Consider the following 16,637-nt stretch of genomic DNA (forward strand, 5'->3'; position numbering starts at 1 on the left):
ATATAGTCCATACTATGAGGAGAAGGGGGTCTCACTCTGGGAGAATTTAATATTTGAAACCGTAAAAATTCTACTCTTAAAATATATATTTTACGAGTACAAGCAAGTCAATAATTATAGTTTAATTTTTAGCGTTGCTTTTAAAATTTACCATTTTACTTTGTGAATATTGACGTTGCTTGTATAGAAATTTAGTAACGGTAGTTTATATTTTTTACATATCATGCGATCATTTTTCAGGTGCAAAATGATAAATATTAAAGTCAAAATTCTTTATTATTATACTTTAACATTTTGGACTTTCACATAACAAATATTACTGTTTGAAATAGTATTTTCTTCCATGTAAATAATAAATTGTAGCATTTAAATGATAAATATTATAAAGTGGTTGCTAAAATCACGATTTAACTGTTTGAAATAGTAATTTTTTCCAGTTGATCATTACTTATTATAAATCGACTATTATTTATTACAGTTTACTTTTTTCCGTGTATGAATTATTTAGGATAATTAAAATAACTGATTAAAAAACACAAATAAAGGATTTAGCATGCTGCCAACACGATCTTGAATAAAATTAGGTATTAATTACTAACGAACATAAAAAAGGCTGGTAATGGCTTGGTCGGTTCGGTGCTCGCTTTTCGAAAGAATGGGACCCGGGTTCGATCCCAGCACGCACACCAATATTTTTCAGTGATTACACTGATAGAAGGATTTGTTTATAGTTAAAAATATTTGTTAATATTTAACAAATCATTTATTAGGGACCACTTTTTAGTCCTTAACAAATATTTTTTAGTATTTAAAAAGATTTATTAATATTTAATAAATGAATATCAGATTTATTAAATACAAACGAATGATTTTAAATACTAAGAAATATTTGTTTAATACTAAAAAATGGTCTCTAATAAATGATTTGTTAACTATTAACAAATATTTTTTAATACAAATAAATCCTTCTATCAGTGTATAAGGTAAAAGCCCCAACATATGATCATGTCCACGGGAAAAAATTTCTGGGAAAATTTACGATACAACTATTGTAAAGCTGGACTATACTTTGATTACTATTAATTTTCAAATATTTTAGAAGAAAAAATACTATTTATTCATGAAAAAATACGATATTACTATTGTAAAAAGTAAGAGATGAAAATTTTCAGTGCTGCCTCTGTATCTTTCCAATAGAACTATAGCAAATTTTACAATAGTTGAATTGGAATGTTTCTCAATTAGTGTGAGTGATGGCCGTGCACAGCGCTAGACTCCGAGTTTATGTAAATGTTAAAGGATATGTGTCTTAGTTTACCTCAGGTAGCGTAGAGGGAGAGTCTCTGGCTGCCAACACAGAGTTCTGGGTTCGATTCCCAGATAGCACGAAAATGTCGGTTTCTTTTTTCGATTACTGTACAGGTACCAATTAGTCCACTCTTCTATCTCTCTCCCTCCCTAATATTTCTTTTAAAAAAACCAACTGTGAATTTTTACAATAGTTGAATTGTAAAGTTCACAAACACATATTGTATAATTTGCTCTATAGTATTCGACTTTTTAAGACTCTTGCTTGTCTTATTTGTTGGATAAAATTTACAATAGTAGATCGTAAAAATTACTAAATAAGAAGTATAGTCCACCGTTACTTTTTTATTTAGTAAAAATTACAATAGTAAATTAGTAAAAACTCCTTCAATTTTATTTCCGTGTACCAGTATATGATCACTCAATGTATTTGTATACCTATATTTGTGAATATAGATATACATGGAGTGATCATATACTGGTACATGATCATATATTGGGGCTTTTACCTTAATTAAAAATATGTGCGTTACGTTACGTTGCCAGCCATTGAAAGTGGCAGAGATAGCCGGGCGGCACACGTCTGACTTGGGCGATCACACATTTAAGCAACAACTTGAATCGATGACCACTTTAGTCAGCGTTGGCTAGCGCGAGGGATCTCTGCACACTAGGAGAGGAGCCTAATGCTCCAGTGGTCGATAAAAGAAGAGTTTCTTATCAATCACTGTAGACTTAGCCTAGCTCCGACTGTACTATCATGGGTTTTCTCTGTGGTTTCCCCATGATTCTGTTCCAACAGCCTGAGAAGACGATGTTCAGGGTGAATACGGTACAGAAAGCGCAAGTCGGTCCACAGCCGCAAAAATTAAAAGTAGAAATGAAATGTCGGGTGGGACTTGCTGAGGTCCAATATGAGAAATAGAAAAAGCGTAGAGCTAGGAGAAAAAGAGGAATCAGCCTTGTAAAAACCGAGAGGTGTACAAGTAAAGCATAATAATAATAACATTGATACTAACGAACATAAAAAAATTTGTCCTTAATACTATTAAAATAACATTTAACCCGGATACAAGTTAATACGGCTGAAAAGCTATTAGGAGAGAAAAATCAATTTTCTTATTGATTAAAAAATTTTTCTTTACAAATTAGTAAAATCTAGACTTTTAATAATAAATTAGTACTAAATTAGAATGAATTAAAGAAATTTAAAAATTTTTGTCATTTTCCCATTTTGCATGGAATGTCCCTTTTAATAAAAAAAAATTGTTGCAAATAATTTCCAATAATTAATAAAATATTTTTAAATCTAATAAATTTTCTATTTTATTAAAAAAATAAATTACAATCAAGAAAATAATTAAATTGTTTTTTTTTAATAAACTTATTTTGAAAAGAAAAAAATTATTTGATCTACTGATACGACGTTTAATACTAAAAATAATTGATAGTTAATTAATAAATGAGTGACGACAGATAAAATTAAACATATTATAAAACAAGCCACTTTATATTCCAGTGGTGCGCAGCGCAATCACATGTACACACTTGTGATCACGTTGTGTTGACGATTGTTAATTGGACTTGTGGATGAACTGAGTAATTAAAACACTAGATTGAATATACAAACATACGTCTATATATAATTTATACTTCACCAAAATCTATAACAACAAAATATTTATTATAATTTATCATCTGTGATCTAACAGAAACTTTAATTTCATTATATTTGCTATGAATTATCCACATCAATAAAGTCTAACTGCTGATACTTATACATTCTAACTTGAGTACACAGAAATACCTCGGCAAATTATATAGAAACAATATTTGAGAGTATCAAACTATCAGTACATTTGTCAAGTACTCGATTGTCTGAAAACTTTCGGTAGCTATCAAGTCTCCAAATTTCTAAAGTCATCCAAGTTTCAAATTTATGTATCAACCGATTTCCCTTCCATCATATACATATATGAATATATATGCTCCCTTTAGTTATACATATATATTATATACATACAAGAAATATCATCATTGTCTCTTAGTGGTACAGAAGTTTATATCGGAAACTTTAGTTTTACTCTCTTAAACTTTATTCGTCTTATATTTTCTTCCATAAATTTTATTGCTTCTTTTTGGTATGTCTGTCATTAAATTCTAGATCTTTAACTTATTTATTCAAATTGCTAAACGGATTTTGAAAATTGGTCAATCCAAATTTGCTAATGGAAAAATTAACTTTAAAAAATGAAAATTTTTATCCACTGTTACAGTTATAAAAGGATTTAGTAACGACATTTTTATTCATTTATTTGAGAGAAACAAATATTTTGTACCCATCAATATTATTTGTTACAGTTAAATAAATAATTTATTTATATAAACAAAGCCTTATTACATGGAAATAAATATTTATTTCCACCAAATAATATTTAGTAACAGCCCGTGTAAAAAAAATCATCTTAAAATTATCGTTTGTTTAAGATCTTAAACGTGACACAAACCAAGACTCTTTTAATTAAGACGAAAAAAAAAAAAAATTCCGAGAGCAGATTTTTGAAAATTTGGTTCTCGAATTTGTTGTGAAAATTAATTTTTAGACGATTTTACGACTTTCTAACCGCAATACTTTTGAGTAAGATGTTTTTAAATTGAATTTAAAATTGTTAAAAAATTACTATCCGACAATTTTAAGACTTTTTTAAGAAGTTCCGTTTTAATATTCTGACACTCTGTCGCTGTTAGCTCATCTTAAAATAGTCTCTAAATTTTTTTAAAGATTTTTTTAAGACTAATTTAAGATTATTTTAAGACAATTCAAAGACTCCATAATAATTTTCCGGAGCTGTCACTGTGATATCATATTAAAATAGCCTAAAAATTTTTTAATAATTTTTTTAAGATTTTGTCGCTGTAAGATTTTTTTAAGACTATTTAAAAATTATTTTAAGACTTGAATTTTAAAATAGTCTTAAAAAAATCATCCAAAACATATATAACTTATTCATTGACATAGTGTATTCTATAAGTTCCATTCTGTAACTGATTAAAAAGGTGTTAAAGAACATACATTGCAGTTTTAAGTATCATTACGTCACAGGAATAAACTGGTAATATGGTGTGCTCTGCCCAAACGCTGGCATATAAACATCACCGTCAGCAATTTTGAAAGATAACGTTAAAAGAATAAGAAAAATCTACAGAGGCATAACACTACACAAAAATTAATTTACTTATTTTTCATTAAAAAAATATTTTTGAAAAAAAAATTCTTCCTCAAAATCAACTCAAGTTTTTTCAAAAATTTTCTATATTTAATTTTTCTGCTCAAAAAATAAAGAGTATTTTTAGCAAAATTATCTTTTAAATTAATTTCCAATAAATAAAATTAATTTAAAAAAATTCATAAATTAATAAAAAAGCTTTTTAACCTTAAAATTTTTTTTTTCAAATAAAAATATTTTTTTTTCCGTGGAAACAATTATTTAAAAAAAATATTAAAGTTTGGAAAATCCAAAAGTGCACGCCTCATAACGCTCATTCATTTTTTAAGAAAAAATAAATTGTGTAACTGATAAAAAAAAGAAAATTATAATTAAGTAATTTCTTACAGATTATTTTTTTTTTTTTTTTTTAATATCAGCGCCCTTTTTTCTTGTTATATGCGCACGCAGTCTAAAAAAATCTAGCTTTATCAAGTGGCGCCATAGTTTTCACGTGACAAATAAGAAAAATTCGTTTGTCTTTGCACGGTTATATCGTAATAAATTTTAATAAAAATTCAATTTAAAAAAAAAATACGTAAACTAGGCTACTGATATGAAATACGGACCCAGTTCATCGTATTCGTAAACTAATAAAAAAGGTCCGGTCTTGAAATATCAATTTATTCGGGAGTAATCATTGATACATCCAAAATGGGGTGACATCCGGACGTCCACGTAAAATTTTTTTCAAAACGTTTTTTTTTTCAAAATAGCAACATGAAATGATTTTAGAAAGTAAAAGATGGTTTAATTTAAGTGTTTTCTCCGTGTACATCTACTTATATTATTGTATAAGTGTAATATGGTTGTGATAGAGACATTTAAAGATCACAAAATTGCTTGACCTTGACGAGTCGAGTATAAAGCACAACCTCACGCGCTTCGCGCTATGAGGCGTGCAAAAGTTTCTCTTGAATTAATCTGATAAATTTTTTAATCAAATAAAATTAAGCCAAGAAAAATTTTTCCTTTAATTTTTAATAAGCTATAAAGTTATAATTACTTTAAAAATAAATAAGTTAAGTTAATATTGGATTAGAAAGCCGACAATAACAAATTAAACAGGAGAAATGAATAGTATCTTCCCGATGAGCAATGAGCTTCCGTTAAGCGGAAATTAGAGCGAGCGATTCATGGGATATTTGCGCACGCATATGTGCGGTTATACAGAGTAGAGTGCGATGTGGAGATGACTATATAGATAGATCAAAACGAAGAGAATGATGGTACAGAGACCGAGAGATTGGATGTTACGGTTGCGCAAGAACGCACACGTAACTGCAGAAGGTGACTCGAGAGGGTGTACGCGGGGTTCAATTCGCGTCACTCTTGGCAAATCGATAGCACCCAGTAACCACAACTGAACGATACTACCTCTGAATAAATCAGTATCTATATATTTTGACTATCGTACATAATCCCGTCTTTACAATCCCTCGCCCTCACCCCCGTGACAAACAAATAATTAATATTCCTAAAAAGCGAGAAAGGGACCGAAAAAACCACCTCACTCACTCAAATGTAATTTACAATCTGCAGCTATTGTTTAATTTTCTATTGTTATAACTTTAATTACGACGTGAGAAAAGTTGGAAAAATTACAACCTGCCTGAAAGAGACACGTGATATAATAATAAATCCGGCAAAAAAAAACATCAGGATTTAATGAACAAAATTTATCGTTACTTTTTTATGAGGATTAATTATTCTCTTTTTTTTTTTATTATTTTTTTAATACTTTTACTTGTCTAACAAACTGAAAATTTACTTTTTATAATTTTTAAATAAACATAAATTATATTTTAATTATCAATAATTGATTTAATAGTTAATTAAAGTATCTAATGACAGATAAAGTTTTTAAAAGAGTTGAAAAAAAATTTTTATGTTAAAACTTAATTCCTAAAAATTAACTCTCTTGTCACGAGACATTTTAGCGATCATGCGCCACCTGCCGGAAATTTTCAACACTATGATTTATAAAAAAAATTGTATATGCACTTAAAAAAGAGTAATTGATAAATTAGAGTTTAAAATAATATTTTTATGAAAGAAAATCATAAACATTAATTTTTATAATTTTTAAATAAACCTAAATTATATTTAATCATCAATAATTGATTTAATAGTTAATTAGAGTATTTAATGACAGATACAGTTTCTAAAAGAGTTGAAAAAGAATTTTTATGTTAAAAATTAATTCCTAAAAATTAACTCTCTTGTCACGAAACATTTCAGCGATCATGCGCCACCTGTCGGAAATTTTCAACACTATAATTTATAAAAAATTGTATATGCAAGTAAAAAAGAGTAATTGATAAATTAGAGTTTAAAATAATATTTTTATGAAACAAAATCATAAACATTAATTTTTATAATTTTTAAATTAATATTTAAAGTTATAAAATGTACTTTTTAATGAGTTTGTATAAAATTAATTTGTAAATTGTAAATTTTTTAGTTTTTTATTGGAGGCACCCATTTTTTATAAATTTACTGTAAAATTTTATTTTTCAATTGTTTATTTTTTTCACAATATTTTTCATAGCTTGGATACTTTTGATATAAATTTCAAAAATACAATCCATCATAAGATTAATTTTCATTAATTTGATGCTATGATAAAAAATATATAAAACAATGAAAAGGGATCAATTAGATCAGGATTTTTTTAATGATACTAACGTAACAATAGAAACCCATTTAACAAGCCAGGTATGCTCGTTAAAAATTTTTCCCTACTCTCTTGATCCAGAGAGTAATTAAATATTAGTTTTAACGTATTCAATGATGAATAATTATCTAAATATAATATTAATTAACAAATCTCATAAATCCTCATAATACACAGCAGTAACAATTCAGTATATTGTAGTGCTTGTAATCTACCAGCTTTAATTAAATCAGGTTCTAAATTAATTATTTCAGAGGATAACAATGACGATAAAAAATCATAATATTCCTCCATAAATTTTCTATCGTATAATAGATTTCATACCTTACTCGACATCATTAAATTAAATTACTCCCATTGTTTTAACGCAAAATTACTTTCTTTTTTTCGCTGATAACAATTAACATACGCATCATATCATTTAAAATTTTATAACACGATGAACTTCAATTGATTAGTAATAAATTTATGACACATTCAGTCGATAATAATTATTTTAGTAAATATATATTCTCGATTGACAAGCTAAAAAATATTGAGACATAAATTTTAATAAAAATACTCTCTGTGTAATTTATTCGATAACATAAATCAGTGAAATTATTTATCACAAATTCCGAGTTATTTTGATTTAAAAGTCATAGAATCTCAGTCTGGATGCTCTGGTGCTTAAAAATTGCTCTCCTCTTTGTAGGTTCTCTTATTTCGTTCTGTAATTGGATTTTTGCTTCTCACTAGATTTTCTCGAACTGGAGACTTTGACTAAAAATTTTAATGGAAATATCATATATATTTTTTTCCTCGGTTTTCAAGTGTGATGAATTACTCTTATCTATTTTTGTCGTCTCTAGTGCAATAAGCATTCACTTACAATCACTAATTTTTTGATAATATCTTTTTCTTCGAGTCCTCTTATCCTTTGCTTGCGCTAGATCGATTTTTTTCTCCGTTTGAATATCTTTTCAGGTCAACTTTTATCTGGGTTTTTAATTATTTTTAGTTTAAAATTATTCTACCTTATCTCAGATGAAACTATTTTTTATTATCATTATTTACTTATTCCCAGTAGAATTATAATAGTAAACTTGGAATAAAACTGGGAGATAAAAAAACATTTAACGACATCTGTTTCTTTCACAAAATAATAAATTAAGATAAAATAGATTGCTGAAAATTTTCACGTACAAAAAGGCGTATATATATATAAAAAGAATATTTAAAAATTTTAATTAATATGCATCTACGCTAAGCTATTTTGGCAAAATAAAACTGAAAAATTCAAGAAAAATTTAATAATTATTTTATTATAAAATTAAAAATTATTCCACAACATAATTACATAATAATAGATTATAAATTTTGTAGATTGTTTTTAATTTCGATAATTTTTTAGATGTACAGCCATAAAATTTATTAAAAATTTATAAAATTTTCTTTTTTTGCAGCTTAAAAATTAAAAAAAAAAATTCACTTGTCTTATTTTTGTTCTAAATTTTTAAGTGGTCAATATTAATTCTTTCTTCAAAGCTGAACAATTTTATATCAACATTTATAAATTTTTTATGAATCGACTAATTTTCTATTTTTAATGCACAATATTAAATATCTCAAAAAAATTTTTTTTAATTATTTAATTGATGAAATTGTTTAAAATTTTTTTTTAATTATAAAAAATTTAATATTATATCTTTTATATCTTTAATGTATATTGCCGCTTGGCGTAAAATGAATAAATAAATAAATAAATAAAAAATTATTAAATCATATTATAAAAATTTTTTATTCTATTTTTTGATAAAATTACCAAGTTAAAAATAAAAATAATTAAAAATATTGACGAACATCATAAACTGACAAGGAGCACATAAAAGATCGCCTTATTGTAAAAATTAAAAAATTCACGGAGCAGAAAAAAATCTCAGTTAAAAATAAAAAAAAAAAAAAATGAAAGAGTATTTATCGCTATTCCATCGCTTAAATATTCATAAGGGAATAAATGAGTGACAAGCTAGAATATGAATACAAATTATTGGTAGACCGTCAAAGTGACGAGTGTTTTAACCCGTGGAGAAATAACTCTGGATAAAATATCTGGGTGACTTGTACCTTATGCAATTAAAAGGTTTATTTCTGATTGAAGTGAGAAAAGCGTAAACGTGAGCGTATAAGAGTGAAGGAGAGAGCTTATAAACGAACGGTATTTAATTAGAGAAACCGCTGAAATGTGTTGGAGAAATGTTGTGTAACTATATTCATCACCATCAATGTACACAGAATATGTAGTACATATTAGGTAACAAATGTAAGGGAATAATCTGGATTGGAGTTAATCTAGTTGACACTAAGGCGCGTATACTTCCCCTCTGTTAATTAATTAACTTTGTTTGCATTCGTTGACAATGGATAATAATTCATGATTATTAGCGGTAATAGAGTGACATTTTTCCGAGAAATTACATTGAAAAGCTCGTTAGGACGGAGGGAGATCGTTACATTTATATTAGCTTCCTTATCTGGAGGAACGATCTTATTTTAATGGTATACTGCTCCAGGGAGATCTTTTGATGCCTTGTTTTAATAGCTAATATGTAACAAAACTTTGAGATTTTATTTATCATTAATTAAATATTGCCGTACTGAAAAAAAAAATTCATTTCAATCAAGAAAATAATTTTGAAGAATTTCGTCTTAATTTGGGTTCAAAAATCTTTAAACTAATTTTTTTTTTTTAATTAAGTTAATTTTATTTTACTTAAGAATTTTTTGTCTTGATTTAATACAATAAAAATTTTCAAAATTTTTTTCTTGATTCAAATTAATTTTTTTTTTTTTTTTTTTTCAGTGGATTATGTCAAAAAAAATCCATGTTAAAAATTTTTTATTTTATATTTTATACTTTTGTGTTTTGACTTTATAAAATTGTTAATTGTGGAATTAAAAAAAAAATTTTTTTTAAATTTAGCCAAGGGGAGGTGTTACGATTTTAATAAAAATTTTATTTTTTTTTATCAAGGCAATGTATACTAAAAATAAAAATTATTTAATTCGAGAAGTACTATTTAATTGAAATTACTTATCCTTATCACTATCACTTAAGACGTTTTTTTCCAATTCAACTATCACGCTGTAAATCTTCGGAATCGTTTCTTAAAGACTGGATTCGCAGTCAGATCATTATTTCCAACAGATTTTTAATGGACGTCTATAAATTAAAAGCTTAGAATCTAAATCCATCGATTTGGCAAATATTTTGTTATACTCTCATCCAAATTATTCCCTCAAATTTATAAATAATTTTGCTATAAATATGTTTTAAAAACTAAGCAAAGTATCGGTAACATGAAGCTTTTTATTAAAGCTATTAAAATTTAAGAGGTATTGAGTATTGGCTTACACTCAAAACTCTTTGTTTACCGATCGGTATTTATATATAGCGCGTCACTTATTATTCATATTGCAAATGTCAGAATTAAGTTTCATAAGAAAAATCCAGGAAATAGATCATTTGTACTTCCTTATCATTGAAATTCAATTTCCTGTATTGTTGGATGGAAATTTTATAAGAAAGTGTCAATAATTTTTTTATTTTCTACTGCAATTTATTTTCAATTGTTTGCTACTTTTATTTTATTTATTTTATAGAGTTGAAAGTGATATAAAAAATTTTTTTCAGAGGATTTTAGTTGAATTTAAAAATAGTTCCATGAATTAAAAAGGAAAATTAATCAATTTTTAAGAAAATTATTATTTTTATAAAAAATATATTTAAAATAATTGGATCATCTATATTTATTTTATGATTTTTTGATTATTTACCCGTAAAAAAATTTTATGGTATAGCATTGTATGAAGATATATGGCCACATGACTATATTAAGCCAGATTAATTAATTAAGCATTTAAATTTCAATATACATAAAAATATTATTGACTTTAATGGTTTTTTATGGCAATTTTTTTTTTAGCTTTATAAATATTATTTAAAGAACTATCTATTGTTATAATTATAATAAATATGTTATTTTAAGAAAATAGTCGAAAAAATCCTAAAATAAAATTTTTTTTCCAATTATTTGATAAATTTTTTTATTTTTTTGTGTAAAAAAAAATTTTTTAATTTACGTTTTTTTAACAGAAAAATCACTAGCAAAAATTGAAAATTTTCCTGAGATTTTTTATTAGCAATCAAGACTATATAAGCTAAATTAATTAATTAAGCATTTAAATTTCAATATACATGAAAATTTTATTTACTAATGGTTTTTTATGGCAATTTTTTTTTTCAACTGTATAAATATTATTTAAAGAACTATCTATTGTAACAATTATAATAAATATGTTTTTTTAAGAAAATAGTCGAAAAAATCCTAAAATAATTTTTTTTTCCAATTATTAGATAAATTTTTTTGTTTTTTTGTGATAAAAAAAGTTTTGAATTTAATTCTTTTTGCACAAAAATCACTAGCAAAAATTGAATATTTTCTGAGATTTTTTTATTAGCAATCAAGACTATATTAAGCCAAATTAATTAATTAAACATTTAAATTTCAATATGAAAATTTTATTTACTAATGGTTTTTTATGGCAATTTTTTTTCAACTTTATGAATATTATTTAAAGAATTATCTATTGTAACAATTATAATAAATATGTTATTTTAAGAAAATAGTCGAAAAAATCCTAAAATAATTTTTTTTTTCTAATTATTTGATAATTTTTTTTATTTTTTTGTGTAAAAAAAAAAAGTTTTAAATTTAATTTTTTTTTTTGAGAAAAATCACTAGCAAAAATTAAAAATTCTGAGATTTTTGATCAACAATCAGCGATAAGCGATAAGTAAATGACAGATCTACAACGAGAGTTATAAGGATCACAGAACACTAGACAAGCGTGCATAGGGATCTCAGTTTCGAGATGGCTATTACGATTCTACGATATCATTTGTCACTTGATAGATATAATACATATGCATGCATATATGTATAAGCACGGAGATTCATGACAATTGATAAAGGACCATCTGTCGTGACTGAAAACTCTCATGCTCTATTACGTTAAAATTGTCGTCCATTGCCATTGGCACCCATACGTTTGTCCACCCACGCATCTACACATATAATAATAATAATAATAAATATATATATAAGAGAGCATACTATTGAACTAGGAAAAATATATTTCGTTTTATACAGTTGATACTTGAGTTATAAATTTTTTTATTTTCCGTCTGCTCTCGGAACTTGAACTATCTGGGACATCAGGGTGTGTATAAATGCACGTGTACGTGTCTGTATGTGATAAGCGGCTATCTCGACACCTAGAGAATAACGAAAAATCCAATAGGTTGTGTAGATAGAGAAACCCCCAGTAGAGCCCAGATCGAACGTGTCTAAGAAGTGTTTCTCATATTTTTCCTCTTGACACTCCACCCGAACTCTAAAAGATTGTAAAAATAAAAAGTCCTCCGATAGACCTTACAGCGCAATTTAATATCACTCGATTACTTCAATTTTTCTCAGTACCCATTAATTTATTTCTATTTACCCGTTTTACGGACGTTTGATCAAATTTGCGGGTACTTGTGCTAATGTAATGAGATAAACTCGATAGTAGAGGAGTTTCGAGCGCGGCTTCGTGTGTAATTTAATGGACTTGTCTGTAAAGTTTTGCTTGCTAACAGTCATATTCGACTTTCAAATTGACGCACAGGGACTCACCGGACTGGGAATGTTGTTGGATAAATATATGCTTTGCTCTCGAGTTACTGCTGAAGAGCCGAAGGTCCAAAAGTTATTTATTTGTAAGCTATTTTAGATTATTATTTTCCTCTGATTTTACCCATGCAAAAAAAATTTTGATTCAAAATGAATTTAAATCTGAAATTCATATTTTGATACAAATACACGGAAAAAAGTAAACTGTAATAAATAACAGTTGATTTATAATAAGTAATGATCAACTGCTAAAAATTACCATTTCAAATAGTAAAATCGTGATTTTACTATTCACTTTATAATATTTACCATTTAAACGTTACAATTTACTCTTTACATGGATGAAAATACTATTTCAAACAGTAATATTCGCTATGTAAATGTCTAAAATATTAAAGTATAATAATTAAGAATTCAGACTTTGATATTTATCATTTTGTACCTAAAAAATGATCTTATGATATGTTAAAAGTATTAAATAAAGTTAGTAAATTTCTAATACAAGCAATGTCAATATTTACAAAGTAAAATGGTAAATTTTAAACGCAAAGCTTAAAATCAAACTGTAATTATTAACTTGCTTGGACTGGTAAAATGTATATTTTAAAAGTATAATTTTTACTGTTTCAAATGTTAAATTCTCCCAGAGTGAGACCCCCTTCCCGTGCAAAAAAAAATTTGTTTCGTTATGAATTTCATTGTGAATTTGATAATGAAATTCAGATTTTGAAACAAATATGAGTTTGATAATGAATTAGCTATAAAAATCCTCTAATTTTCTATTGCAGCTGAATCTAACAGCTAACCAACAGCTGAAATCTAATAATTTAATGGGTTATTTTTAAAAACTTACTTTTCACTTTAAACAAGTGATAAGTACATTATAAAAATCGTATATTTCCAGCTTTGAAGAAGATTCAAAATTGTTGAATCTAAAGAAATTAAGACAACGAAGAGGAGTAATTCATGATGAATTTGATGATAATGATTATCAATTTAGTACGAGAGTCATATTGAATTAATTATAAGATAAATATGTTTTATTTTATAATTGTATTTTTTGTTTTTACCCCCGAAATTTCAAAAAAAAAAAAAAAAAAAACTATTTTATTTAACTTAGAGGAAATGTATTACTAATTTAACAGTAATCAACAAAAATCATGGAACCATATAAAATTAATACTTGATTCATAATAAATTTATCATAAAAAGGTTATAAATTTTATATTAATTTGATCTTACCTTAATACTTGATTCATAATAAGTTTATTATAAATCATAAATAATTATCATAAATAAATAAATAAATAAATAAACTTAATTTAATAATGCAGAATGAAATTTATTTTTTAGTTTATTTTTTTTTTAAATTATTCAATAAATAAATTTTTTTTTGTAATAGCACAAACAACGAACTGTAAACAATAAATATATATTTTTAAAAATAAATTTTAAATCTTGTTAACGCTTACATAAGAGTCACAAATAATTTTTTTTTTAATAGATTTATTATCATCAAATTCATCATGAATTACTCCTCTTCGTTGTCTTAATTTCTTTAGATTCAACAATTTTGAATCTTCTTCAAAGCTGGAAATATACGATTTTTATAATGTACTTATCACTTGTTTAAAGTGAAAAGTAAGTTTTTAAAAATAACCCATTAAATTATTAGATTTCAGCTGTTGGTTAGCTGTTAGATTCAGCTGCAATAGAAAATTAGAGGATTTTTATAGCTAATTCATTATCAAACTCATATTTGTTTCAAAATCTGAATTTCATTATCAAATTCACAATGAAATTCATAATGAAACAAATTTTTTTTTGCACGGGTTCTCTTTCATCTGAGTTTCCCTTCTCCTCATAATATGGACTATATATTGAAATGGCAATTTTTACTGTTTGAAACTGTAATTTTTTAAGATAAAAGAGTCGTTATTTACTATAGCGACAGCTACTAATCACTTATTTTGGATATTAAATTATAAATTGTGGCTTTTATACTTCCCGAGTCGAAATTTTATTTAATTTAAACTCCGTTTCAACCTAGTATAGTTTCTAATCTGAACGTCAGGGTGAAATAGGTTTTAGAAGATATTTCTACATTAAGTTCTGTAATATTTATATTTCTGCCACCCCGATGTCCGCTTTACAGTTTGAAACTATAAAAATTAACCGGAATCCGAGTGAATATTACAGTTTACTTTTTTTCGTGTATAAATTAGTTTTGGACCAATCCAATCTTAAATTGATTTGTATTTATATTTTGTCTTTATTAAATTCAGAAATTTAATAAAGACAAAAATATTTGGGATAAATTTTATATAATATCGTTATAAATTACGAATAAAATTGTTTTTAATATGAGTTTTACCCATTTTTTTAAGCAATTATTATATTAAATAATTATTGTATACTTACAAATCTTATTTCAAATATATATTAAATTTATGCTGAACTACAATCAATTTCTTGTAAAATAATTAATTGCAATTTTACAAAAAATTGATTGTAATTCAGCATAAACCTAATATCTATTTAAAATAAGATTTGTAAGTATACGATAATTATTTAATGTAATCATTTCTCCTAAATATTTTGCAGTCTTTATAAAAATTCTGAAGCAGGATCGAAAGTTCTACAGGCTTGCTAATATCTATCTAAAAGTCAATTTAAAATTTGTATTGCTCTCAAGGCTAATTCATATTTGTGTCAAAATATGAATTTCAATCTAAAATTCAGATTTTAATTTCTTTTTATCAGAATTTTTTTTTGCACGAGTAATTAATAAATTATTTGGATAATATTTTTATAAAAATCTTCTTTTAAAATTTCTTTTTTATACCTTGATTTTTTTTTAATAAAAAAAATATTTGAATTATTTTTTAAAACCATAATTAAATAATTAATTTATTTTTAATAAACTTCACTTTCAATCCAGAAAAGTTAAAAAAGTAAATATTTCCTGAGAAATTTCATTAACTGGGAAATGGTTAAAAATTTCTCACTTGCAATAACAAAAAAGGTAAAAAAAAATTGAGCGATATTAACTGTATATTCTGTCAAAAGCTTTAACTTATTTTTATATAAAATAAAAGTAAACTAAATAAAATAAAGTCAATAACTTACTAGCACAACTGTATCCATTTTTGTGAAGAATAAATCCATCTCTGCAATCACACTCATACATTCCATCGTGAAGTTCGTAGCACAGCTGCTCGCAGGGTGAATTGTGACCGCATCTTCCTGCAATAAATCATCCACAATTGTTTTTTAATTATTTTTATACATTATATATATATATAACAAAGTATATAATTCTCTCGCTAATTTATCATGCCTCATATTCTTAATTAATCGCAAAGCACGCGGCAAATAAAATAAATAAAAATTTTACTATTTGCTCGCAATGTTTAATTCATTTAACATTGCTAAAAAAATTAACCATCAATTTAAATTGTAATGTGTTAATTGTGCATATTTAATAATGAAAAAAGCACGTTCAGACGATAAATTTTTAGTAACATTCAACATTTTTAATTCGCACAATACTATTTCACATTGTGGTCATATCGGTCGTGCTATCTGTCACGTTGGTTGTATATATATGTTCATATTCATTCATATACATGTATACATATTATTCCATGGTCGTGATACTCAAGCGGAAAA

General features: G+C 25.6%; 1 protein-coding gene across 5 annotated transcripts in view; it reads right to left on the reverse strand.

Moving 5' to 3' along the window:
• Window positions 1-16,637, reverse strand: part of LOC123259392 (pikachurin-like) — a 108,093-nt gene that overhangs the window by 64,872 nt on the left and 26,584 nt on the right. For all 5 annotated transcript variants that reach the window (XM_044719879.1, XM_044719875.1, XM_044719878.1 and 2 more), the window contains one exon: window positions 16,095-16,211. In XM_044719879.1, coding sequence (XP_044575814.1) covers window positions 16,095-16,211 — 117 coding nt within the window. The remainder of the gene's footprint in view (window positions 1-16,094; window positions 16,212-16,637) is intronic.

The sequence above is a fragment of the Cotesia glomerata genome, linkage group LG2 (genome assembly GCF_020080835.1).
Source record: "Cotesia glomerata isolate CgM1 linkage group LG2, MPM_Cglom_v2.3, whole genome shotgun sequence".
Classification (NCBI taxonomy): Eukaryota; Metazoa; Arthropoda; class Insecta; order Hymenoptera; family Braconidae; genus Cotesia; species Cotesia glomerata.